The following is a 27,370-nucleotide window of genomic DNA, read 5'->3' as shown; positions in this document are numbered from 1 at the left end:
TAAGCAATTATATGAAAATCTTTACAATGAACGCCACACAAAGACATTACGGCGAGCCAATTTGTTCTTGAGATAATGTCCTGGGGAAAACCTATAGTATATAGAAGGAAAAAGACTGCAAACAGAACGTGCAATTTTTAGAAGAAAAGTTGCATTAAGTTTTCGTTGTCATTCAAGAAATCCTTTTTGAAACTTTTTCAAATAAACCTGAAAAAGTTTTAATTTGAAAGATATCTACTTAGTGCAATAACGGACAATTTTTTGGATTAAAAATTTTTTGAGTTTTTTGTTTCTCATATAACATTAAACATAGCTCGCTTTATAAAAAAACAGCCTATCGATTTAACAAGTCTACTGAGTGAAAAAGGTAATTAGTTTTTATCGTATTTAACTAACGATAGAAAAGTTAGAGGTTTATTACAAAAATTTGAAGTAGGTGCGTGCCTTTAGTTTCTCCGTCCCGGTAAAAAAAACTCATGTGAAAAAATAAACCAAATTCGACAAAACCACAGCTGGAAAAAAGATTTCAAGAACATAATGTTTTATTCAATTTTTCCACTCAATTATTCCAACCATAGCAATGATTATGCTTGGAATGGTCATAAATTATGTCAACAGTCGGAGAAACCAAATAGTTGATTTCTTTCAATTATTATCCGTAGTAAAAAAAGTCTCAAAAATGGAATAATTTTGTCCCGTTGTCCTTGATAAGGGAAAAAATTTTCCACAATAGGTTTTACGAAACTAAATTCATTTTTATGGGGTGTAAAAGTGCCATAATTGACCTCGTATGTTGTAGTGGGAACAAAAATGGTTTAAAAACACAGATTTGAACAAATTAGGGGTAGGGCAACAATATGTAACAGGCGAAAATTCACAACAAGACATTGGCAAGTAGAATGCTCCGTAGATTGCTCCGTTGTACTTACATCCGGCACTAAAAGAATACTGCTCGAGAATCAGTGTTCCTCGCTTAACCTATTTTTACGAATTGTCGCTTGTTAAAAATTTTTGCCTGTAACAAATTGTTACTTGTTACGAATTGTCGCCTCAAGTAAATTAGGTAACAAAACAGCATGAAAGTTGAGTAAAAAACTTTTGAAATGTGCAGAAAATTGTTTATATATTTGATTCAATTAACAACCCCAAAATTGCCTTTTTTTTAAACTAATTTTCCTACTATTTTTATAATAAAAAGTAATTTTATTGATTATGTTGATTTTTCTAAATTTTGCAACTAGAAAATATGTGAAAACTGCGTCATGAAAATAAGTAATGTGACAACTGCAGTTTTGTTATTCACGTTGATAAGTTATCCATAAATTGATTTTCGCAGAACTCAAAAAATCCTGCAAAAAATCAATATAAACTGATATGAGTTGATTTTGATTGATTTTAAACTGATTGAAATTAACTTATTTCTTGGTATAAAAATATTGATTATTTTTCAAATACAAACGAATTGGATTTGGTTTGAAGTAAATTTAACTAGTTTCTTGGTGATATAATACAAGCAAACATATTGCCAATTGAAAATAGTTTCGATCGACGTTTCTTAAAACATCTCTCTATTATCAAATCAAAACCGATTACAAACCACTTTTTGACAGTACGAAATATGTTTTTTAACGTACATAACGTATTCTTTTTCGTTCCAGGCTCAAAGCCGCGAGATCCTTCTGTTGAGCTGAAAAGTAGAGCGGGCTTTTCGCTCGAATTTTATGTACCTCAAAAAACACTTGTAAATATTCAAGCATGGTATCATTTTACACAAAGACGAAGCGGAACTTTGCATCAATTGCAATACAACATAATCTTAAAAAAAGCTCAAGCCAAAACAAAATGAAAAATAATGAAAAAAAACTAAGTGAACCAAAAGTTTTGGATGTCTCGATGAATGGCACATAGGGCTCAGCTAAAGCTGGCTTTACCTATTTTATATATTTTGAATTTGTTCTAAGGATGCGGGACGAAATGCGTATTTTCAAAAATTGGACTTTGCTCCGCAACCTTAGTTGTTTCTCTACTAAAATAGGTGAGAAGAGTGAATTTGTTTTCAAAGACCTAACTATTCTCTTACAAAAAATGAAGGAGCAGCCGCCTCTGCATGAAAAATTAGTGCAACCGCTTTTTTTGATTGAAATTTTTATCTCAGATATGATAGGGTAGTTGACTTTCCGAAATTGGTAACTTTTATTCTGCTAATATCAAGTCGTGACCGGTTGAGTAGAGAAAATTCCCAAAATCGGGTTTCTTGATTGAACACTCAACCTGAGAATTGGCACGGTAATTTTCGAGTAGAATAAAAAAAAGTCCAGAAAAACGGTCCAATTTTCAAAACTTTCACTTGTTTGAAAGCCATAATTGTTTTCTCAAAGAGACCGGCCGGGTGTAGCAAATTTTAAATGTAAGCTTCGAACAGCCTGTTGGGTCAATTAAACACAAGATATCAGATTTGGCAAGATAGATATTGAAAAAAGTCCTAAAAACGGTCAACAAATCAGAAAATTAACATTTCTGAAATCCATAGCTATGGCAGCTTTGGCAGATAGCTATTGAGAAAAGTCCAAAAAACGGTCAACAAATCAGAAAGTTAACATTTCTGAGATCCATAGCTAATGGCAGCTTTCGCAGATTAGTTATTGAGAAAAGTCCGAAAAACGGTCAACAAATCAGAAAGTTAACATTTCTGAGATCCATAAATATGGCAGCTTTGGCAGGATAGCTATTGAGAAAAGTCCAAAAAACAGTCAATAAATTAGAAAGTTAACATTTCTGAGATCCGTAGCTTGGCAGCTTTGGCAGGATAGTTATTGAAAAGTCCAAAAACGATCAACAAATCAGAAAGTTGACATTTCTGAGATCCATAGTTAAAATAAAGTGAGCGTAGCCATTTAACCAGAAGAGATTCTTCCAATCTTTTATTTCGATTAAAACCAAAAACCTTTGTTTGGTAGGGTAGTTCTCGAGAAATGTCAAAAAAATTTAAAAAGCGTTTAAATTTAAAGACTTTTCCGAGCTTATAATTTTAAACAAAGTTTAGATTTCCGAGGACGATAGCATACTTGTATTTAAAAATTGTGAAAAGCCGCTAATGCAGGGGAGCTTCTTACTACCCGATAATTCAATGGAACCCATCAACTAAGGTTTTGGAGGTTAGTTTTTGAGAAAAAATCAAAAAGAATCAAGCAACGTTTAAAAAAAATTTAAAACTTGAATATTTCGAGGGCCTTAATTTTAAATGTTAAACACTTGGGTCATAACCGCTTAAGTAGGGGAGCTTTTTAAATCCAATCTGTTTGCTGCAATCAAAATTTGAGATTTAGTAGGTTAGTTTTTTGAGAAAACGAAAAAATCAAACATGTCGGTCAAAAATTCCGCCCATACACCTTTTCGAAGGCTGTAGACAAATTAGAAAACAAAAAGAGACCAGGAGACTATGCAGGTACACAAGAATTTAATCGGTCTTTTTAATGGATGACCCTTTTTTGAAATTCGGTTGAAGAGTTTTTGAGAAAAAAGTAAAATTTTCGCAAAAGTATTTTCTGAAGCGTCTAAAAATAAAATAAAAAGGCCAAATCCCATACACTTTCAAAATACCTGTTTTAATGAAACAAGATTTCTAGGCAAACATGCCAAGCAAGACATTTGAAATTTAAATTAGCAACTGAACAAACTTTATGAAGCGGAAACAAATCCTTGAGCAGATACCAGTTGAGCCGAAAAAAAAACTTTTGTATGAAACTTTCCAGTCACCCCTGAAACTACCCTGTTGTAACTAGTACACAGCCAGTAGTTAAATTTGAGTTTTCTCGAAATTGAGGAAGTCAGCTGAAGAGTAGGTCAGGCGAACAGCATGGTCAAGTGATTCAACTGATGTTGTTAAACTATAGTTGTTAACTCGAAAAAAATGTCTACATTCCCATTTGATAACGCTCGCTAATCGCAAGCGTAAGATTCTTTTTAATAAGACTTTTTCTAAAATTACTTTACAGTTAAGTGCTGCAGACTTTTGGTTTTCATGCTAGCTTACAGCAGATTAATCCTACGAATTAACTCATCTCGGATCACACAATCTGATTTCACTATCATTTAACATTACTTCATTCACACTGGAGTGGCTGCACTCTGTGCTACTTGCATGACAACTGGCCATACTTGTCAGAACCTGAAAATCACAGCTGTTCTAGAGGAAAATTTCCTTTTCTATCAAAAACTTAGCTAAAAGGGTCTAATTTTTTCGCAGTCCAGCTAAATGTACTCAGTTATCAAAAATACATCGCTTAGATTTCCTTCCATCAAAAAGACTTTTCCTTCTTCGAGGAAGATTTTTGAGCAAATACAGAACCAATACTTACAAATAGTAAAACCACATCGACCTTCAGATCTCACTAATTGCTTTCCGCTTTTCTCATATTTTCGATTTTATGAATCCACTAAACCGAAATTGCAGAGCCTTGTTATTTTGTTCTGAATGCCAAAAAATTTAATGACGACACATTTAATTTTTCTACTGATGTTATTTTAGCACCATCTTGTTTATGGAGCAAGGAAAATGTTAAAATAGGACTATTTTCTTACGAGGACTTAAATCACGTGATTCCAAATGGTATACGGCACGCCTTTAATCGGAATTCAAGATATTGATTCAAAACCTACCGAATGTTTTTTGCATGTTTCTTTGGTCAGAAAAATCAAATCCTTTAAAAAATCAAAATTCCTCAGTTTTCTGCAATCATATGTTCCACACTATGCTGGCAAATTCAATTAAGCATCCTTCCGCATTTTTCATCCGTTTGAAAATTTCAGGCTTTTTGCTCATCCAATGAAGTTATCTTTATCATTCAACAAATACCGCTTTCTCTTGTTGTTTTTTGGCAGAGTAAACGTTTTAGTTATCGGCTGATTTCCTTTTTAATAAGCTGTAATTTTTGACGTTAACTTTAGTTACTATTTCGACTCTTTCGCAGCATCTTTTTAAATGAGGTGAAACACTACCCCTACAAATGTATGTTTACGACTTGTACATTTTAAAAAAATGAAACTAGACTCGAAAACGCATAAAAACAAGGAAAACAGCACGCATATTGCAGTACGGCGCTATGCGTTGAAATTTTAAAATTCGTACTCATATCCGTTTTCAAAATAAGACAGTCGCTGAAATTTCTAACTAAATTTCGTCAATTTTCACCCAAGGGGTCCCGGGAAGACATTTACTGATGACTTTCACCATTTTTGATTACTAAAAATACTTGCTTACTCAAACTTTTTTCACCGCTCAAGACGAAGATTTGTTGATAGTTTTATTAACTCTGTTACCAAGGCTGTACATTGCCATTCAAATCTGTCCAATTTGTTTTTTTATGTTGGTAGTTTCTTTATCTGATTCCAAAGAAGTTCCGCTGAAAAATTTCCTCGTATGCAGTTTGATTTCAAATTCCAAACCCAAAATATCTTCGATGGATTGTTGTAATAAGATAGTTATTCTTAAGGGTTACATGAAAAAAACTTAAGTGTTGCTACTCATTCAAGTAACAAGTTATAAATTAGCACTAACTTATTCCCACGTTATACACGCATTTGACATATATTGTTTGTACTCAATTGTATTATAATTTTGTTGGTTAATAAGTTATTGAGCGAGAAGGGAGTGGCGATGGCACCTGCAGGCGGAAAACCTAAAGATGACCCCATGCTGATGTCACTAGTGAAACAACCAGGCGTTACATGCTGGAGAATTGAGGTGAGGTAAACAGACCCTCAAGGCCGCCTACTCGACTTTAATTAACGTCAGTTGGGCTATTTTTCCTGCTATGAATATAATAATAATAATAATAATAATAATAATAATAAATTGGTTTTCAAGAAGGGAAGAGACTCGATTATTATTTAGATAACTCAAAATAATTTTAAAAAATCCCATCTTGGAGGAAAACGAAACAAGCCATATAGCTGCTTGTCGAGTGGTGTCTTCATGAGCAAACAGCAGAGAATACAGTTAATTTTTACTACCAAAAAACATTAATCTAAAACTCGTTATCACAAATGTAAAGATCCCGTCTAAGATGCAAAACTGAACTTAGCTAGCTCTTTTGACAATTCAATAAGTCCTCAATTAACGTTTTGTCTAAGGCATAGAAATGATTAAGTAGTTAAAGAATGAACGAACCCTATTTTTAAGTTTTCTCTTGTTGTGGACGCATTTCGAGATGTTCTTTTTAAATTTGTTTTAAAATTTTCAGCATGAAACTCAGCTTATCATCCAAATAGAAGCCAAGATACTTTGGGGACGTTTCTACATTTGGATTGACCATTTGGGTTGATTTTGATCTATATTTTTTTGTTTTATCTTGGTTAAGAGTTAATTTGATTTCGCTTTAACACTTTCGCTTTAACACTTTCTAAATTTTTTGCTTTTGCATCTTTTTCCATATTTTGTAGAAATTAGGCTACAATCATCGGCATGAAGGGTTAATTTTGAGTTCACACAAGACTTCGCCTGATCATACATATATATTAGAGAAAAAAAGGGCCCCTAAAACTGACCCGTGGAACTCCATAGGCGACAGTTTTTGAACTAGATACCGTGTTCTCTACTACTACACATTGAAACCGATCTTTCAGATACGTTGATATCATATTTTCCGTGTTCCCCCTTAATCCATACGCTCTACTTTTTTTCATCAAAATTCAATGGTCAACAGTGTCACAAGCTTTTGAAAGGTTAAGCATTGGACAAGTCTTTGCATTTTGTTGCTTAAAAAGTTCCTTATACATTCAGTAAATTCAGTCATTGCTTCAACTGTGCCTCGTTTGCTACGAAAACCAAACTTCTGCAAAAATCAATTGTCCCTTTAAACATAACTTTTTCAAAAAAATTTGCCAGAGTTGGAATTAAAGTTATTGGTCTATAGTTGCTTAACTCTGTTTGTGGCCCAATTTTTTTCTGAACTGGATGAATTTTTCCAACTTTCAAGCAACTAGGGAAATTGCATTCAGACAGTGATTTTCTATTTAGGATTGTTATTCATTCGCAAATAACAGGATTCGTTTTTTAAAAGGAAAATTGTTTTGCTCGTGGATGCCTTGACTATCCTTGACTATTAGTCCCTTGATTATTTTGCAAATTTCTGTCACATTAATTTCTTCCAAATACATATTATTTTTATTTTCATTTTGGTGTGCTAAATTTGCAGATGGCTTTGTGCTGTTTGGATAACTTTTCTCTAAATGATGCAAAATGGAAACTAAATTCCACAGATGACGGATACTTCGTTTTAGCTTAATGTTGTTGCTTTTTATTTCCTTAATTACAATGTAAACTTTTTTCATGTTGGTTTTTGACTTTAACTGTATTCGATTTTGATCGTGTGTGGCCTTGGTTTGCAACAAACTAAATTAACATGCTAATTTAATTTTACAAGAGCTATTTTGTTTTCTGTGTATGGATTTTCTTTATAGTGGCAGTATAAACTCTAGTTTTGCTGCAAGCGTTTTTACCAGACTTCTGACACAGCTTTTTCAATTGCAACATTTTGTTTCTGAGTTTTTGGAATATATTTGTCGGAATATTCTGCTGTGCTTTCGATAAAAAGATTCCAGTTGTCATCCATGTTCAATGGCTCCAGTAATTCAGTCTCGTTAAAAAGAACCAATAATTTGCTTTCTATAAAAAAATGATCGTTTTCTGAACATTTTAAGGGTCGTTTCGATATTTAAATTGGTTCTTTATTGCTCTGATTGAAGGTATTTGTAAGAAAAGTCATTTGAATTGAGTGATTTTCCAATACATTAAGAGCATCTACAGTCGTTTCAGCATGAATAGTTGCAAAAAAAACTAAGGAAAGTCGAACTTGTTTCCGTATCTTGGGTGGTTTTAAGATCATTGACAAGTTCTAGATCAAACGTTCTGAGAGTGTTTTTCAGACTGGACACTACTTTGTTGTTTTTATTCAAGTCAATTTTAAAATCGCCGCGCAGAGTTTCGTGTTTTTGGTTACAATTTGATTGATGCTAAGAAGTACTCAGGAAGCAAATCAAGGAATTCTTCTGTATTTATTTGTGGTGCTTTGTATAGTGTTGTAAGTACGGAGGAGTTGTTTTTATCGATTTTGATTTCAATCATTTGTATTTGCAAATTATCATTTTCCAGTTCGTTAAGGAACTCCATTTCTCAACTTGTAGAAGCGAGTGTGGCCACTCCTTCTCCTATCTGCAATCTGTTAGTCATCCTCATAGGATGATATCTTTCCAACAAAAACAGACATGTTTCGACGTCGTCATTAAGCCACGTCTCTGTAAGTTCAATTACTAATGGTGACGTGTTCGTATTCAACGTACTTAGGAACTCATCAGAATTTTGATTCATTGATCTTATGTTCTGCAATAAGAGCTGTTAGATCCCTTTTTTGACAGTGGTTCTAAGTGATGTTGCTTCAAACTTTTGATTTTGCCATTTTAATGATTTTTTGAACAATTTTAATTTTTTTAATACTAAATTGTGATGTTTATTTAGATCAAAAGTCATCACAAAAATGCATTGACTGGAATAAGAACCAATAAAGGGTCGTTGAATAATAAATAAGCAGGGTCGTTGAGCAATAAAGCTTAAATTAAGAAATAAACATATGTTAAGTTTGATATTCCGGTTATTTAACTGTCAAACAGAGACATCAACGCGTTTGGCGAAGCAAAAAACTGCAACACCAACTTCTGGTACAGTAGAAACAAAATTATTTAAAATTTTCATTTGTTTTTGCATTCAGAACTTGAACAAAATATGCTACAGAAAAGAAGCATGAAACCGCTTCTCTTCACTATGATTTTTCTTAAGAAGCAAGGCATCTGAGAACAAGGCTAGGCAGAAAATCGCAAAGTGCTATTCCTAAAAATCACTTATTAACTTTTTTATGAGTCAACTTTGGAAACTCTTTTCGGTATTGCATCAGTATTTCCTGATAATCTAGATAATCTTTTCAGATATTACCAGATAATCTGTTATATTGCACTTTTTTCGAAGTGAATTAAAATTGGAGTAGCAGAAAATTGCAAGCCAGTATTCAACTCTAGTTCAATGTACTTAAAATCCTGCTCTACATCTGTAAGAATAGTCGAAGCAGAAAATTGCAACATCTTCCGGCGGCAGTTTTCATATAACCGATAAAAAAAACAAGCGACCAAATTTTACCGGACGACTTTAGCTTTCGCATGATAATTTCTAACATGAATAGCTATGAGATGCTTGAAATAGCATCCCCCAGCTCAGCTGTGTATTTTCATTATCCAAGTGTTCTGCTTAAACAGAGTAGAAACGATTTGAGGCCAGAAAAGCTCGACAAAATTTTCGATTTGTTTTTGAAAATCCGCCCCCTTGTGCAAAAAAGAATACTGTGACTCTGATTTAGCTAACATTGAAAAGAATGTTGTGAAACTGGTTTTAGCTGTAACATTAACTTGACACTGTTTGCATCAAAGGCATTTTTTTTTGCTATTGGGAATCGAAGTTAGCCAACAGCAGATGATGAAAACTATTAAACATATAGAAAAAAAGTATGCTGTAAAAGGTTATTATAACCTGTGAATTCATCAATTGCAGGTTTACTCAGTTTGAAGAAAAAACGGAAAATCTTCAAAACTTAGGAATAAAGCATGGAAGCATGAACTTTTTGAGCTAGGGTCTATTTATATTTCCGACCACTTGACAACCAGTTACTTCTACTATAGCCCTTATTATAGACACAATTCTAAGAATTTCTCAGCATTTTTTGCAAAAAAATTAAAATAAACAATTTGACATATATTTATGTGGCACATTTCATACACGTGCTAAAACATTGAATGGTTTTTAAAACCACTGTTTTGTAATTCTACAAACCGTTGGGATTTTATTTCATTATATTAGAAAAATTAATAATTTTATCCCACATTTTTATTTGCAGTCACCTGAATTTTCTTCCCAGATATGTTCCAAAGATATCAATCGAAAGCTCTACGCCATAGTCAAAAGTAACTCTGTAAATGCGTCTCAAAACAAAAAATACCTACCACTAAAATAATTTACTGTTCCAATCTCGGAAGGCATGATATTTTTTCACGAAACACTAGAAAAAAAACACAAATAAACGACAATATAGAGCTGAGCTATACATCTTATTCGAACCATTTATGTCATGATTTGGCATGCCATAAAAAATTCTGAAAAAAATTTTGTGTAGAAAAAAAGAACGATTTGAAGTCGTTGAATTTTGATTGGTTTGTTATATTGGCAAAAAATGCACATCATTGTGCTACAAATAAAACTAGAGCAACACCATACCTTAAAATTTTTGATTAGTTTTTGAAAGCTAGGTTTGCTGTTGTTTAATAAATCAATTTTTATTTTTACTTGAAACCTTTTCTGCTATTAGCGCAGCAAAGTCAAATTGTTCCCCGTTATTGATCCGACCATTAGTATTTTTTTTCTCTTTTTTTTTCCACGCAAAATCAGATGCTAAAAATAATGATCGGAATTGGTCAAAAAAGTTAAAGTTTATTTTTTTTCAGCCATTATTTGAAAGACATTAGAATTTTTTTCAAAAATATTACTCAGTATCGAGAAAACTGGTTTCAAATTTTTGATTTCAATTTCAATTTCAATCGAATTAGGCGAGCCAGCAGGCTTACAACAGCTTATTTATGCTTAATTTAAGCCATGAAAACTTAAATTCAGGCAAGCAAAATTAGTTTTTGGAAGTTTTAGAGCCCTTGTCGAGACCAAAAACTTTTGGTCTAACTTGCCTATTTTACTATGACTGTCGATATTGCCTAAATTAGAGTTTTACGCCAGATCCTTCTGTCACAAGAAAAAACTACGCTAATTTAAAAAATAAATATTTTGTAGTTTTTGTAAAAATTATGATCGGAACATTCTGTGATACATGCACAGAAACCAGCTGTCCTTATTCTTGTTTAAAAATACTTGAAATTTCGTTGACGAAATTTGGTTGAAGATTACACGACAAAAATATTAATACAGCATTCGTATTTTTCATCATTATCCCACCCAACAGCTTAGGAACTAAACTCTGACTACTGAAATCCCTTTATTGATGCCATTTTACGATATCCAAAACGGCGTCCATGATACAAAAATTTAGATGGAAGCGCGCCAAATTATTGTTATTTTTTGGCCAAAATATTTCAAAAATTGAAAATGGTAGTTTTTCATTTACTCGCTTGCGGCTCAGAAAACGTTCTCGAAATAGGGTTTTACAGTAATTTTGAAGAGACTAAGAAAATCAATTTGGTCAATTTAGAAGAAATCAACAAAAATTTCGAAATTGTTTCAATAATCCACCCCTCGAAAGAATCTCACATCCGTACTTGATTGAAAATCAGCAATGTTTTCAATCTTTATCAACGTGTTTGTTTTTTCCGTTAGAGTTGCAAGTTTTCGACATATTTAAGGCGGCTACATCTCGTGCCGAGGTCCGCAACTCATGTTGCGACCAAAGGGGCCGCCGAAATGGACTTTCTGCGACCAAAATTCCATACTTCCGCAAGAGGCTTGAGTCGCGAAAAATTGCACCATGGCTCGCGCAAAGTTGGAATATAGATGAAAATGGATCGCGCAAAGTCGCAACATGAGTAGCACAAAGTCGAAATATGGGTCACGCAAAGTCGCAACATGAGTCGCGCCAAGTCACAACATGAGTCGCGCAAAGTTGCAACATGGGTCGCGCAAAGTCAAGGCTTCCCATCAAGATGCCATAAATCAAGAAAATAACTTACACCGAGCAAAACAAATCCTGCAATTAACAATGAAAATAACGGATTTGATTTAACAAAACTCATTCAAGAACGACATGTTTAAGCGGCATTTTTACGGCCCAATTATTTGCCGCCTTTTTTAATATTTTCTAGAAAAATATGGACGTTTTTGTTACAAGGTACAGAATTGCAAATAATTAAGCGTTGAATTATTTCATTATAGGCAGGTTCGGATCTAGGGATTTGACGAGTGGGGGTAGATTTTCAAAAAACGTTTGAAAATTTTGTCGACCTTTTTTAAGTTGACTATATCAATTCCCCGAGAACTCCCAAAGCAATAAAAAGACCGCTTTGGCAAAATTTTCTGCGCCGCAGGCAATATTTTGAAAAAAAAAACAGTTCTAAAAATGCATTCTTAGACACTTTTCGGAAAATTTTGCCCAAAAATCGCGTTCTTTCGGCGCACAATTCCCACTAACATTAAGTAAAAATTGGCGCCAAAAGGCGCCAAAAATTGGAGCTTTAGAAAATATTCAGGGTGAAAATGGATATTAGAAAATATTCAGCCGAAAATGGATATTTCAAATTAGTACAAAGGGGGACCCTTTGGGTCTGCAGGGGGGCGTCCACACCCGCCACCCTAAATCCGCTGGTGATTATAGGAGTGGCAATTCGTTACTAAGTACCAAAGGGGAGGGGGCTATGAACAGCTCGTTCGCAATCCTCCCTTGAAAGTTGATATTTTTCACATCTATTTCTGGTCTCATCTCATTTTATACTAAGAGATCTTGAACCCAACGATGGTCAACCTCATGTGAGTGAAATACTTTCATCTTATCTCACCTTCAGTAAAAAAAAAAATAGGCAGAAACTGTTCCGCCTTTTCCCAGATCTGCCTAAAGAGGCTGACTATTCTAGCATTATTGCACCTCAATTTATTGTTCCTGATACGCAAAGTAATGGAAACACAACACTGAGTTATAAAAAGTTTCCAAAATTGTGTGAAACCAGAGCGTAGTGCATATGCGTATCTCAAATTGATGGGAAATGAAGCAAATTAATTAAAACAATAATTTAATAGAACTATACATTTCCATCAAATTTTCAAATTTCCTCGAAAACTTTTTTGAAATGTTTGCGACAAGAAATCTATTTTTTTAAAATGTTTTCGACAAAAAATCTAAGGATAGTACTAAAAATCAAGTGAGCCAATTTTTCAAGATATTTGTTTGAAAACCTTGAAAATCTTTTTCAGAAGATGGCGTTGGTGAGAGTGGGGGAGAAGGAGTGGGGAGTGTTCTACGAGGGGGACTCCTACATAGTGATATGCATTAAGGAGAGCAGGGGCAGACAACTCAGCTTCAACATACACTTCTGGCTGGGCAAGAACACTTCTGTGGTGAGACAGAGTAGAGCTGCCAATACTATAATTGATAAATAACGAGGCCCAAAACAAACAAGACTGCTCGTATCAGGGCGAAGCCCTGAATGTTCCGACTGCCTTTTAAGGTTTATGGAGCAGTAATAACATTAAAAAATTCACTGAAATAAAACAAAATGAAAAAAAAAACTTTCTAAAATTTGAAATTTTTTATGAAAATCATCCCCCCACACGCCATATAAAGTAGAAAAGGATAAATTTCGCTCCTTGCAACAAACCAATTATGGCAAATAAGCTTCTTTTAACCAATTTGGAACGATTTCTAAGACGTATTAACTCTCCGCTTACGCGTTAATAGCGCGAAATATATCGCGCGTTAATTGTACCAAATTGGCCAAAATGGCAATCTTTAAACCCCCGTAACTTTACGAAAAATAAAAATAAATTCCGTCAAAAATGGCTAGTTAAAAAGTCGAAATTTGTCTGAAGAAAAAAAAACCTACCCCGAGCACAAATATTCCGTTACTTTCGTATCGAAAGTCGGAACAACAAGCATGGCGCGAAAGAGCCCGAAAAACATTTTTTTAAAGATGCAAAACCTATTTCAACATGATTTTCAATTTTATATTTTAACAAGGCACTTTTCTCAACGCAAGTGCATGAATAATTTTTGAACAAAAAAATTGGCGAATGATCACTCAAACGACAAAGGTAACTTAAAAGCCGTGAATCGAATTTATCAAGGAAACTTCCAATTTATGCTTCTTAATTTTGTATTAAAGTGAAAGAACCAGAGTTTTGCAAAAAAAAAGAAATTTTCCAGAAATAGATCTGAATTTTCGAGAAAAACAGGAACTTCAAAAAACGTCAAACTTTGCATGTGGTTTTTTAAGTTGGTGTTGTAAATTATCTTAAACTGATAATCAGATCGTTTGCACTGCAACCGGCAACAATAGTTTTTATTTTTTTTGCGACCAACTCGAGTGAAAGGAAATAGAAAAAAGGATAGCCGTTTACTGCGCAAGTAGCACAGAATGTATAAGAAATTACGAAAAAAAAGTTTTTTTTTTCTAGAAATTCAGGATATTCGACAATTATTACAAAATAGGCGAATCGAAAAACAGTGTTTGAACAAAAATGAATAGAAAAAAGAAAAAAGAATAGTAAAAAATTAACAAATAATTTTTAATTTGTTTCAAATTTTTTTAGCAGAAAATTTTTGAATTTTGAAAACTATTTTTGAAAGATTTTGATTTCTAAAAGAGTGTAATCAAACTACAAAAACTAATTTTATTTCTCTCGTAATTAGACTAAATCTCAGAAATTCCGTGACGGTTTTTCGCGACACTGGGATAATTTTTTGAATTTTTTTAATGTTCGAATCCTGACTCAAGAGGCTTTAATACGATATATCACTCGACAAACTTTGATTAGTTGTGGTGCCGGATTTTCGTAGTGTGAAAAATGCAGATTCTATATCGTAAATTCACTGAATAAATACTGACTGAATTCCAGACTCAAAGGTTAAGCAACAAACTCAAATCACCAACAGACGTAACTAACATTGGCAGGTACTAATTAATTATTAGCCGCACCGAACACATGGCCAGTACCAATGGCGCTAATCAACATAATATATATAGTTAAAGGTTAGAGAGAGATAATAAATATATGACTTTCCCTCAACGATCATTTTTTAAACAGAAGTTTTTAAAAATTATCCAAGGGATAAATGTTTGAGTTTTAGACCCACAGGGGTCCACCCTCTCCCTGGGCATAAGTTTAGGTTTTAATAGCTTACTCTTTCATTTTCCTTCAATCCATCTTCCTAGTTCCATCTTCCTAATTAGGTCGTGTCCCGCTCTCTGTCTTCCTCTCCTTTGTTCTTTCGCGTTTTGAATATGCTGTCTCTCATAACCCCGCCGAATTTGGATACCGCCGTCCGCTTTCTGGTACTTTTTCTTGATCCTGCTCCATCTGAATCTTGTGATTCTTGACTAGAATATGAGACGAGACGTTGTCGACGAACTCGCTCCCCTTTCTTTTTTAGCTTGTTTTCCCGGCTGTGTTTCATTGCTCAAATGCGGGGCACTTCCCCCTTTCCGGTATTCATGGTTTGGTCTTCGGTGTCCACTCCAGTGGATGCTGGTACGCCGCTTTCGTTGGATGTTTTTGATTTTTCCGCAACGACTTCTGTATCGTTAGACGCCGCTGGTGCATTCAAACCCATGCCCCGGTCAGGTTCAACTGTTGTTGTTGTATCCTTGTTTTGCCCGGCGTATCGTGGAATCGTTAGTGGCTCGTACTCTGAATCCGAGTCTGCCTCCTCCTCATAGTCCCGATTTTGTGACATTGCTCGCGTACTAGCTTCGGTTGTACTCCGTGTACTTGTCCCCGCAGCCTGCTCTTCTTGCGCTCGTTTTAACTCTGCCCGACGTTTCAGCGCACTCATAGTTGGGGGTGGTAGTATTACTTTTTCCGAAATTTTCGGCTCATTGGGCTTGAGGACTTTCCCAGCAACTCCGCTTTTCCTAAGTACAGAGCCATTTGATAAGGTTAGAGTATGCTTAGATTCGCTAACTACTTTCTGGTTTACGGGTCTATACCTCTTATTATTGTCCTTAAGGCGTTGAAAAAAGAGCTCTGTCAGTTTGCTCGGCTGTTTTGACTCCCCCCCCACGGCTCGTTTGACACCAACCATCGACGTTCCATCCGCCGCCGAAACTAATTGCTCCTGTGCCAGTCGTCTAGGGTGGTTCATGTGTTCTACGTCATACTCAATGTCCGATCGTTCCTCCCAATCAGTCGCCATAGGTTGGGGAATCTTGTTAGCTCATGGGTCAGTAGAATCTAAATAGGCAGAGTTTTGTTTCAACACTCTGTCCCAATTAAGAATTCGCAAAGTTAGCTTCTTCGTAAGATTTTGAATGACAGTATTTGCTTCCCTGCCGTGATGAGCTTCAAACAGCGATGTTTTGAGAGTAGCATTCGGAGCAAATCTAAGAGCACTTAAAGCTCGTTCTACCATTGATTTCAAATTTTCGCTATCTTTTTCTTTGGCGTAAGTTAAAACAAAATTTTTCAGACTGCCAATGGTACGTTCGACACATCCGGTAGCACGGTGATCATTCACGGGTGAATATATTATTTCTATTCCTTCGGAATTACAAAACGATTTAACCGCTTTCGATGTGAAACTTGATCCTTGATCCATGAAAATTTTCCTAGGGACACCGTGATGAGATATGTATTGTTTAATAAACTTAAGGACCTTATCGCTTTTATTATTCCCACAGATCATTGCAGAGGGCCAGCGTGAGAATCGATCAACCGCTACCAAAACATATTTACTTGATTCATTTAGATATCTAATTGGACCCCAAAAATCTAGTTGTAGACTTTCTTTCGGCTCACGTGGTTCACAAACTTTCCCAATATCACCTTTAGCGCATAATGGTTTAAGGCTTTTACCTGCATCAGTGCATTCCTTGCACCCATCCGCAGCTGCAACCAAAATCCGGTGGAGATAGGGGAACCACACAGTCCTTGCTGCATCGAACATATTGGAGCGCCCGTGTTGAAAACAATGAATTCGGTTAACCACGGCTTTCCTGAGTGGAATGGGGATGACGTGTCGTTCGAACATCCACAGGCATTTCTCACGCACATGGAAATCATGTGTGTGCTGTCCGAGGTAGGCACCCATTGCTCTGACCTTCTTCTCCAACTCCGGGTCCTTGCTTTCCACCAGTTCTTTTATCGCACGCATCTGAGGGTCCCCTTTATAATTGGCCTCGACTAGCTTGAGGTTGAATAGTTCAGGTAGTGCACTGCTTTTCCGGACGTTTTTTAGTCTCGGGGGATCACTGACATAATTACATTACCTCCCGCTGGATATGCCGCCGGAAATAGTTCGCCTCCGAATGCCGAAGGAATGGAGATTACCGTGTTGCATCTGACGTCCCTAGTATGCATTGTCTCTGCCTCCAGCCGTGCATCTACCACCTCCACCTCGTTGCTACTGCCTTTCGTGATTTCTGGATGTTTTAATAATAATTTGTTTAGCTTCTTCAAGTTTATCGATGTCATTATTGAAGTATTTCTTTTGACAAAAGGAAGGCTGCTGTTTACAATGGAATTAATATCAGACTCACGTAATTTACACTCAGTAATAGATTTGTAGATTTTCGCGCCTTCACGGTCATTGCACTCAGCTATACGTTTCACTGGCTTCTGATTGGTTAACCGAAGGTCACGCGTTTTGACGCCCTCTTCCGACGGAGAGTTAACTCTATCATTTCCAACTTGTATATCATTAGCTGAAACAACTGATTTCCTTGATGCTTTGATAATCCCTTTATTGGTATTAATATAACCGAGTGAATTGGTAATTGACTGCAATTTAGTAACCGTGAAAGTGTTATCATAAAGACTAACTCTTGTTGCCTCCCCCACCGGATGCCTTGATAGATAGTCCGCCAGGCCAATTTTAGCCCCAGGCATATGTTCAATTACAAAATCAAAGGGAATAATTCGATCAATCCAACGAGTCAATCGACTAAACATAGTCTTATTTTTCTTATTGTTTCCATTCAATAATGATACTAAAGCCTTGTGATCTGTCACCACAGTAAATTTCCGCCCGAAAATGTAATTTCTGAAATACTCGGAACCCCAAACTACGGCCAGCATCTCTAACTCATTTGTCGAATATTTCTTTTCGGCCGCATTTAGAAACCGAGATGCAAATGATATGGGACGCCAACCCTCGGCGCCTAGTTGTTCAAGTACAGCCCCCAAACCATTATGGCTCGCGTCGCACACGATTCGTTCATCTTTATGCACATCAAAATGCTTAAGTTCGACGATATTCGCAACTTGCTTTTTGAGCGATTCGAAAGCTATTTGGCAGTCATTTGTCCATACGAACTCGTTTTTCTTACTAAGCAGTGGACGTAATGGCGCCGAAGTTTCTGCCAGCGAAGGTAAATTTTTCTGAAGGCTATATATTGACCCCATAAACGACTTCAATTGTGAGAGCGTTCTCGGGGCGGCTAATTTATCAATCGGATCTGTTTTTCGCACCATTGGTGCAATCCCTGATTTTGTAATCCGATGGCCTAACCATTTGCAAGTATTTTTCGCAAATTGACATTTTTTCAGTTTCAAAGCCATATTATCCTTATCCAATTTCAATAAAATCTTCTCTACAAGGGCAATATGTTCAATTTTGGTACCTTTTGATATTATTAAGATATCACCTATAAAAGCATGCGCACAAAGAAATTCGGACAAAATAGCATCCATGACTCGTTGAAATTCCGCCGGCATCGTTGTCAATCCATAGAATCCAGTCTTGAAACGATACGTACCGGTGGAGCGACCTCCCACCAAAAAAAAATACAATGCTTGCTAGTATTTTCATTTAAGGGAAGTTTTCCGTATGCGTACGTGAGATCCATTGTTGTAAAAAAACATCCCCCTGCTTACGTTCGCTGATTGTTTGCCCTACAATGACCATTAGTTCTTCAATATTGGGCATTTGGTATTTATTTTTGTGTACCTGCTTGTTCAGTTCTCTTGATTCCAATGCAAGTTTGACCGAACCATTCTTTTTCACTGTGATGACAATAGGTGAAACAAAATATTTATCCGAACATTCTTCCAATTTTTGAATGTGACCTTGTTCCAAAAGTTTTTCAATCTCCTTATTGACTTTTTCTTGTAATGTTATGGGCACTCGCCTACCCTTTTGTTGGATTGGAATTAAATTCTTGAAGAATTCTGCCTGCACTTTATAATTACGGATACGCCCTACCCTGCGAAAAAGATGATGAAACTGCTTACTGAAGTGTTTCTGCCAATCATCCAAGTCATCGTCCGTCTCCACAGTTCCTTCATGTGAATGTATGCTATGCACCCACTTCGCCGGCGGCGCTTGTACCAACATCAATCCCAGTGCTGGCATCAAATCCCTGCCGATAATAGACGGTCTACACCCTCCGATGACATTGATATCCGCCGAGCTGGTCCATCCATTGGAATAAAGAGTAACTTGCATTTTCCACAGAAATTTCAACGGATTATTGCCGTTGTCGCAAAATTGGTCATCTTTCGGATCCAGCGGTTTCAAATGTACATTACATGCTCCCAGTGTACGTTTCAATTCCCCAATAGTAAAGATAGATACTGGCGAACCGCTATCAATCCAGGCTTGAGTCGCCTTACCATTGATCTTTAAGGCCAGCTTTGCCCCGCTACTCTCAGTTCTTCCTCTTCCTTCCGCCGAATTGACATAACAACGTACTCCGTTGAACTATCCGAGTCCCATCCGTGTGCCGGCACCTTTGAATCAGTTACCCATCCAACGGAACTTCCGTAGTTGGACGCACTCTCCTCCGGATAATCTTGCACAAGCCCCCCATCGGTGCCGTCCTCATTTATCATGCCCACACGACCCCTATTCGCCGATCGACGTCCTCTACACGTTCGCTCGTATTGCCCGGTTTTCCGGCAAAAATTGCAGGTTGCATTTCTTGCTGGACACTTTGGAATATGATCCGGGGTAAAACCACTCTGATCACAATTATAACACTTGCGATCCGCTCCTCTGCGGCCCCTCGTGCCTCCTCTGCCGAATCCACGTCCACCTCGTTGAAACGGTCGACGATAACCTCCTCTGATTGCACTTATCGGCTCCGCTTTGATTTGTAGCGACCCCGCTGGCGCTGCTGTAAGTCCCCCACCGGATACCTTATACGATTTGGCGTATTTATCACCCCGCTCGTATGACAACGCGGTTCGGTAGACCTCATCCGGTGTCTTAGTGGAACGACATAATTCCGTTTGAGCCTCCTTATTAGACATAATAACTATAAATACATCACGCAACACGCGTCGTTCCAGCGCTCCTAACGAACATCTAGCGGCTAGTCCACTCAATACGGAGTGAAACTCTTCCAACGTTTCCCCGTCACGTTGTTTTCGAGATAGCTGGTACGTCTCGAACGTTTCGTTTCTTTCCTTCTTGGAGACACTCTCAAATTCATCCAAAACCCGAGGATATCGGGTAGTCGCCAGGTCCAAATGGGGTTTCCGGTTATGTAGTTCGTCCTGTCCGCGTTCCCCCAAACACAAATAAAGGTTAGAAATTAGTGTCTGCTCCGCTTGCAGACGACGCTTTCCATTCACCTCCTCTGGCAGATCTGCAATTTGCGCCGCGGTTAGCGTCCGATTAAAATAGAATGCCGTCGGATTGAATGAGTGTTTTGCTATTACGCCCCATGAAAAACGTGTAATCCAATTCTCCCACAGCATCGGTGCTTCCGAGCATAATGCCGTCATTCCAAGTGGATTTTTTCCTGTTCCCGCGCTTTGTCCTGCTTGCTGCGCCATGTACAAAATGCAGATTCTATATCGTAAATTCACTGAATAAATACTGACTGAATTCCAGACTCAAAGGTTAAGCAACAAACTCAAATCACCAACAGACGTAACTAACATTGGCAGGTACTAATTAATTGTTAGCCGCACCAAACACATAGCCAGTACCAATGGCGCCAATCAACATAATATATAGTTAAAGGTTAGAGAGAGATAATATATATATGACAGTAGAAAAAAAGAAAGGGTTAGAAAAAACTAAAATACCGGAATACAAAGTTGCTATCTACTTTAAGTGGTTGTAACCACAAAGCGTTCTGCGTTTTCGCCCGGCAAAAATTTTGATAGAGAGAACTTTTCATAGTATGTTCACCGTATATCATTATTATGTTTATAGTATTATGTTATTATTATATCGTTATGTTCATAGTATTATGTTATTATTATGTCATATTACGTTCATAGTAAGTACTCTTTCCCTATTTGTGACGTGTACAGGATGAGTCGACAGTGGCTGCGTACAAGACGGTGGAGATAGACGACACTCTGTTAAGTGGGGCGGCAGTGCAGTACAGAGAAGTGCAGCAGAGTGAGAGTGACATGTTCCTGTCCTACTTCTCCACCACTGGTGGCATATTCTACAGACAGGGCGGAGTGGACACTGCACTCAACAAGTCAGTATTCATAACTCAACAAGTCAGTACTCACGACTGAATCGAGTCGATAAGCATCTATGCTACACTACAGCTACAGCTAGAGAATATAGGGTTTAAGTGGGAAAAAAACAGAAAAGGCGATCAAACCTTTCCAAAAGCTGCTTTTTGGCGTAGAGGACGGACTTATAATTCGATGCTAAGTAGGAATTTTCAGCCCATAAGAACCAAGAAGTTTCAATAGCCGCCTGCTGTGCATGTAGCACAGAATGATCCGATCAAACTGATAAAAATCTTAAGCACTCATTTGGAAAAAAACGTAAAATTGAAAAAAAAAATTTTTTTAGCAAATAGAATTAACCTTTTTGCAATTTTTGTTGTCTAAAAATATTGTTATTTATCACTATAGGGTGAGTGATGAGAGCAGGGCGCGTCTTCTGCATGTGAAGGGGAAGAGGAGAGTGCGAGTGAGTGAGGTGCCCCTGAAGTGGGAGTCATTCAACTCGGGTGACTCATTCATTGCCGACATCGACAAGGACTTCTTCGTGTGGAATGGCAGGGCTTGCAACAAGATGGAACGCATCCAGGTGATATATTCACTACATGCGACATGACATGAGTTATTATTACATTATAATATATAGTTATCATAATATAAAATTATAATATAAGTAAAACTAACACCACTTGAGCATGAGGTTGTCGACTCTTTGCACTCTTACTACTCGTGCATGATTAAAATACATACACCGTTTCGGTTATTTTGATAATTTCACAACAGAAGAAAATCGAGATTCAAAAAATTAAGGTTTAATTGCCCCCACAAACCAAGCTCGTTATAAAAGAGGGAAACAACAATTGCCAGCTCAATATTTAGCAAAAAACACTAAAGGCAGGTCAAAACAGTTAATTCTTTTTTTTTGAAGACAAGTAGCGGACTTCGTTAAACAGCCGAACAGCTCGCAAGTTGTCCTTTAACCCGTGAAAAAATGTCGCAACTGATGAGCTAAGCGTTGATTTTAAATTTTATTTTTCTGCTAGGCAATGAAGACGGCGGTGATGATGCGTGACAATGAGAAGGCGGGAAGTGGGAAGATACACGTGGTGGAGGAGACGGACTACTGCCCCAAGGAGATGGAGAGAGTACTCGGAATCAGACCAGCGCAGCTCAATCCACCCATACAAGTAGAATGCTAATGTTTTCTTTTGATCAGAATTGTTGTATTAACATAACTTACTTAATACCTGATTGTTACTTATTTTTAACATTGAATCGATATCCTAGCTCACTCATGTTAGCCTTTCACGTTGGACACAGTGTGTCATTATTTATGGTACGAAGAAGTGCGCTTATGAACTGCTGCCGGGCGTCACTGTGTTAACAGGGCTTTATAGCTTTTGACCGGCCAACGAATTTCATGACCGAAATAAAAGCAATTTATTCAGTTTATTTTTCATCTGGTTTCACTCAGCTTAAGTGCAGATACGAATGCTAAAACATTTAGTGTTCCGACTATTGAAAATGAGGCTGATCTTTGTATTCGGGTGTTTTAGTTTTTTTTTTGTTTTCACGCAAAATCAACTACCACAAATAATCATCGGACAGGGTTGAGTGATATATCATATTAAAGCCTTTCAGTCGTGATTCGAATATCACAAAATTTCAAAAAAGTTTTCCCGGTGTCGATTTTTTGTCTAATTTCGAGCGAGTGAGCAGGCTTACATTAGCTTGTTTATGCTTAATTTAAGCCTTGAAAATTTAGTTTTACTCTAAAAAATTATATTTTGGAGGTTTTAGCTTCATTTTAGGAATAAAAAATTCAAATATTTGGGAAAAACTTTGAAAAATTATTTTAAAAAATTTTAATTTTTTTTTATTTTTTATTTTGTTTTTCTGGTTATTTGTCTCCAATTTGAATATTTTACATGACTGACGAAAAAGCCTAAGCTCTACTTTTTCTCTCAGATTCCAACTCCGGCTCCACCAAGCCGAAAAATCGACACTAATTGGAAAACTAATTTTGTTGTAATTTTTCAAGACTGGTCGGAACGCCGGTTATCCTTGTAAGCTTTAATAATGCTTTAGAGGCAGATAATACATAAGTTCCCTAAAAATAACCAGTCCGTTTTCTTGTGTCTGATGTTTTCAGTAATTAATTTGTCATTCTTATAATTACTTTTTAACTAATATCAATAATGACTCATTTTTGCGTTCACCCTCCAGGTGACAGCGGATGACTCATACGAAGAAGAGGAAGACAGGAAGAAGATGAAGTTGTTCCTGGTGTCCGACAACTCCGGCTCCCTCCTCCTCACTGAAGTGGGCTGCTCGCCCCTCAAACAGAAGCTGCTCAGCTCCAAAGACTGCTTCATCCTCGACACTTGTGCAGGTTAGTTCTAGGGAGATATGGCGACCAGGCTTTAGGAGGACCAGTGCATTATTCTAATGATTTGCAGACTATTTTAATGTCTGACACGTAGGTAGAATTGGAAGACGCGGCCTAAATTTCTGCTGAAAAATTATCATCCCCCTTATAATTTCAAAAACTTGTCTGGCAGGTAGGCACAAAAAATAATTGGTTCAAGGGGTTGTTGTCTAAAATTCCACCAAGAAGGTGACACCATATTATCGAACAAAGCATTTTTAATTGACTGCTTTGCTCAAATTTTCAGCGCAAATGACTTCGATTTCACCATAGCGATTGGAAAATTTATCAAAAAATGGTGCTCAATATTTGCAAAACGCTTACAACTACTGCATTAAAAAAACGTGTTCTTGAATTTGATAGTGTTTTCTTCTCCAGGTGTAATTTATGTCTGGAAGGGAAAATTTTCAAGTCAACAAGAGAAAAAAGGTGCCATGAAGAACGCCATGGCGTTCATCAAGACGAAAAAGTACCCGACCGAAACTAGAATTGTGGCCGTGGTGGACGGAGCCGAATGTACCGAGTTCAAATTCCACTTCCAAGACTGGCGTGACAAATACGGGCAAGTTGGAATGGGCAACACGTACACACGTGGATCAGTCGCGAAGATTAATAATCAGACGAAGTTCGACGCCGATAGTTTACTCGCGAAGCCCGAAGTCGCGGTCGAAACCCGAATGGTCGACGATGGTTCCGGAGAAGTCAAAGTTTGGGAAGTTCAGAGAAAAGAAATAGTCGAGGTCGAGCCTGAATTACACGGTCAAATGTTCGCAGACGATTGTTACATAGTTCAGTATACTTACAGGGCTCAAGGATCTCAAAAGTATATTTTGTACTTTTGGCTGGGTTCGCGAAGTTCTCAAGATGCCAGAGGAACTTGTGCTCTGAAAACTATCGAGCTCGACGACAAACTCAATGGCGCAGCAGTGCAAGTTAGAGTGGTCGAAGGTAAAGAACCGAACCACTTTTTGTGTTTGTTTAAGGGTAAACTGATAATCTACAGAGGCACTAAAAAAGGCGGCGGTTTGAAACAAATTGACTCAACTAAGACAGCAAATCTAACTAGAAATCATCTGTTTCGAGTCACAGGCGATAACGCAATGAATACGAAAGCAGTTGAGGTCGAATGCACTGCTAGTAATTTGAACTCAAATGACGCTTTTATTATCAAAACAAAGAAAGCACTTTACATCTGGTTCGGGAAACTTTGCAACGGCGACGAACGAGAAATGACCCGAGTGGCGAGTCGGATTCTGTCGGGAAGAGACTACGAGTTGATTGTCGAAGGTAAAGAGCCACATGAGTTTTGGATCAATTTAGGCGGGAAAGCAAACTATACAAAAGTCCGAGAAGACCAACCATTCGCGGTCGAGCCTCGACTGTTCCAATGTAGTAATGCAAGTGGAACGTTCAGAGCCGAAGAAATTGTCGGATTCATTCAAGAAGATCTCTGCGAAACTGATGTTATGATTCTAGACGCTTGGTTCGACATATATGTTTGGATTGGTAATGGGGCAAACAACGAGGAAAAGAAAAAAGCTCCTCAATTAGCCTTAGAGTACCTCAAAAAGGATGCCGCTCGACGCGACCCAGATACTGCGGTGTACAGTTTCAAGCAGGGATTCGAACCCTTGACGTTTACTGGATTCTTTGTAGGTTGGGACCCCTCGCGGTTCCTGACATCTGAGAAATATGTCCAGATGAAGGGTCAAATGAAAGGACTCAGCAGTGATCAAATTGAATCCGAAATTAAGGTTTTGAATTCAAGCAAGGCTGAGAACAATTTATCGGATGTGATCTATACGTACCAAGAGTTGATTTCTGGACGTCCTTTACCCTTTGATGTTGACCCTGGAAACAAAGAATTGCTTCTGTGTGATGAAGAATTCGTTCAGATATTTGGCATGAACAAAGGCGAGTTCGGCAAGAAACCAAAATGGAAACAGACTGAATTGAAGAAAAGGGCAAAGCTGTTTTAAGTGAATTATAATAGAGCAATCTCTTCAGTAAAGTCAAACAGCAAGAAGCCAAAACGAAAGAAAAATGATATCTTCGGTACTTGAACAAAATCTATATGCGGTAACAGTTTTCACGCTGTAGAGTCGTATCATGAAATAAACTCAATCTGTTGTCGATATTTAAATCAAGAACCACAACTTTGCATAGCTAAAATTGAATCCCCGTTTTCCAATATGATTATTTAATAGTGCCGCAAGCTGCGTCATTTAAATGTATTATTCCGGTATTTGCGAAATGATATTTCCCAAAATTTGTACTGTTTAAGTGACATTTTATAATGAAATATTTCCTGCGATCAACTAATTTTACCTACATTTTCATTGAATGACCTTGCTTAACCTTATTTTTAATCCATGCCAAAATTGTAATTTGAAATCAAAAATTATCATGTCAAACTTTTTACATTTAAATTTAGACCAGTCTGTACAAGCTGGTAACCATAGTCAACAGAAAAGAGAAAAAAGGGATTTAATGTTTTGTAATATTTTGAACTTTTGATTTTGATTGCAGAAAAATGCATCCATCACCTTTAAGCTCTTTGATTTTTTTAAGAAACTAATTTTTTACAATTTTTTAATGAAACTAATCCAATAAAAGATAACTGGGCCAATAGGCCATTCTTTATTTCGCTGGGACTCCAACTGACTAAAATCAATTTCCGAACTTATAGGTAATTGTTGCGACCATTTAAAATGGGGAGGAACTTTGCTTTCGGGTGTGTTTTAGTTTTTTGTTTTCCACGCAAAAACAGGTCAAATATCATGCGACAGGGTCAAGTGATATATCATATTAAAGCCCATAGTGTGCCAAACGACATTTTAAAGTTTCCAAAAACTTTTCCTTGTGTCGAGAAAAACCGGTTTGAAATTTTTGATGTTTTGTCTATTTTCGAGCGAGTAAAGCAATCGAGTAACGCTTGTTATATAAGAAAATTAGCAACTTATGCTAAAAAAAATTGATGTAACTAAAACGTAAAATTATCTGAAGCTTTATTGAGCTAATCTCTGGCAAAAAAATTTCAAAAGAAAAATAAAATTTTTAGAGTAAAAAGTTTAAAACTTCCGAAAAATGTTTTTTTTATTTCTCAATTTTTTTGAAGAAAACGAGCCGTTTATGCCTTGTTCACTAAAACTTTACGCGTTCGTATAGTTGCATCATAACACGACAAACGAAACAAAACTTCATCACGCGTTCGTATACGTATAGTTCATCACGCTTTCGTAAAATTTTACGCGTTCGTATAGTTCCATTATCACACGACGCACGAACAAACTTGAAAAAAAAAAACGTTTTTTTTTTTCTGAGAATGTGGCCAAAACATTCTGTGCTACCACAGCAACCTGCTATCTTTGTTCAGATTTTGCCCACTTTTTGCACTTTCGTAGTTTGAGAGCGTAATTTGCTTTCATTTCAGCAAACGGAAGTGAATTGAAAATGGAAATGAATTCGAAAATCATACCGCAATATATGAAGTTTAATGACCTTATGTCAGTCACTCATCATATCGTATCTGGTTTTACAAAATTTCAATCCAGCTTTAACTTGCTGGAAACCAGGCTTCAGACACTGTTGATATCGTTATATAGTGGAGAAGCGGAAGTAGACTAGAATTTCGAGATTTCATTAGCTGCAGCGAGTTTCCTTATTTGTCTTCCAAAGAATTATGAAATTATTTGTCCTTAAAATATTTGTCAGTAGGAAAGCGGTTATATTTCAAACCCAATCAACAAAACCATTATCTCAAAAAGAAATCTCAAATT

At 36.8% G+C, this 27,370-nt stretch overlaps 1 protein-coding gene across 1 annotated transcript; it reads left to right on the top strand.

The window, feature by feature from the left end:
* Window positions 1–5,058: 5,058 nt before the first annotated feature.
* LOC134851024 (advillin-like) lies at window positions 5,059–25,961 on the top strand. Its single transcript, XM_063866904.1, has 7 exons — window positions 5,059–5,743; window positions 13,004–13,147; window positions 21,011–21,186; window positions 21,575–21,752; window positions 22,207–22,350; window positions 23,390–23,555; window positions 23,970–25,961. Exons 1-7 carry the CDS (start codon window positions 5,657–5,659, stop codon window positions 25,568–25,570), a joined length of 2,496 nt encoding a protein of 831 aa, XP_063722974.1. The 5' UTR covers window positions 5,059–5,656; the 3' UTR covers window positions 25,571–25,961.
* Window positions 25,962–27,370: the final 1,409 nt, after the last annotated feature.

This window comes from Symsagittifera roscoffensis, chromosome 7, assembly GCF_963678635.1.
Source record: "Symsagittifera roscoffensis chromosome 7, txSymRosc1.1, whole genome shotgun sequence".
In the NCBI taxonomy this organism is placed as follows: domain Eukaryota; kingdom Metazoa; phylum Xenacoelomorpha; order Acoela; family Convolutidae; genus Symsagittifera; species Symsagittifera roscoffensis.
Note: the sequence above shows the minus strand (reverse complement) of the source record. Positions and strands in the feature narration are given on the sequence as shown.

Excerpts from the sequence above, each read along its gene's own strand:
- LOC134851024 (XM_063866904.1), top strand. The coding sequence starts at position 5,657 with ATGGCACCTGCAGGCGGAAAACCTAAAGATGACCCCATGCTGATGTCA. Across the intron at positions 22,351-23,389 it reads AGCTCAATCCACCCATACAA|GTGACAGCGGATGACTCATA; the intron begins GTAGAATGCTAA and ends TTCACCCTCCAG. Across the intron at positions 23,556-23,969 it reads CATCCTCGACACTTGTGCAG|GTGTAATTTATGTCTGGAAG; the intron begins GTTAGTTCTAGG and ends TTTCTTCTCCAG.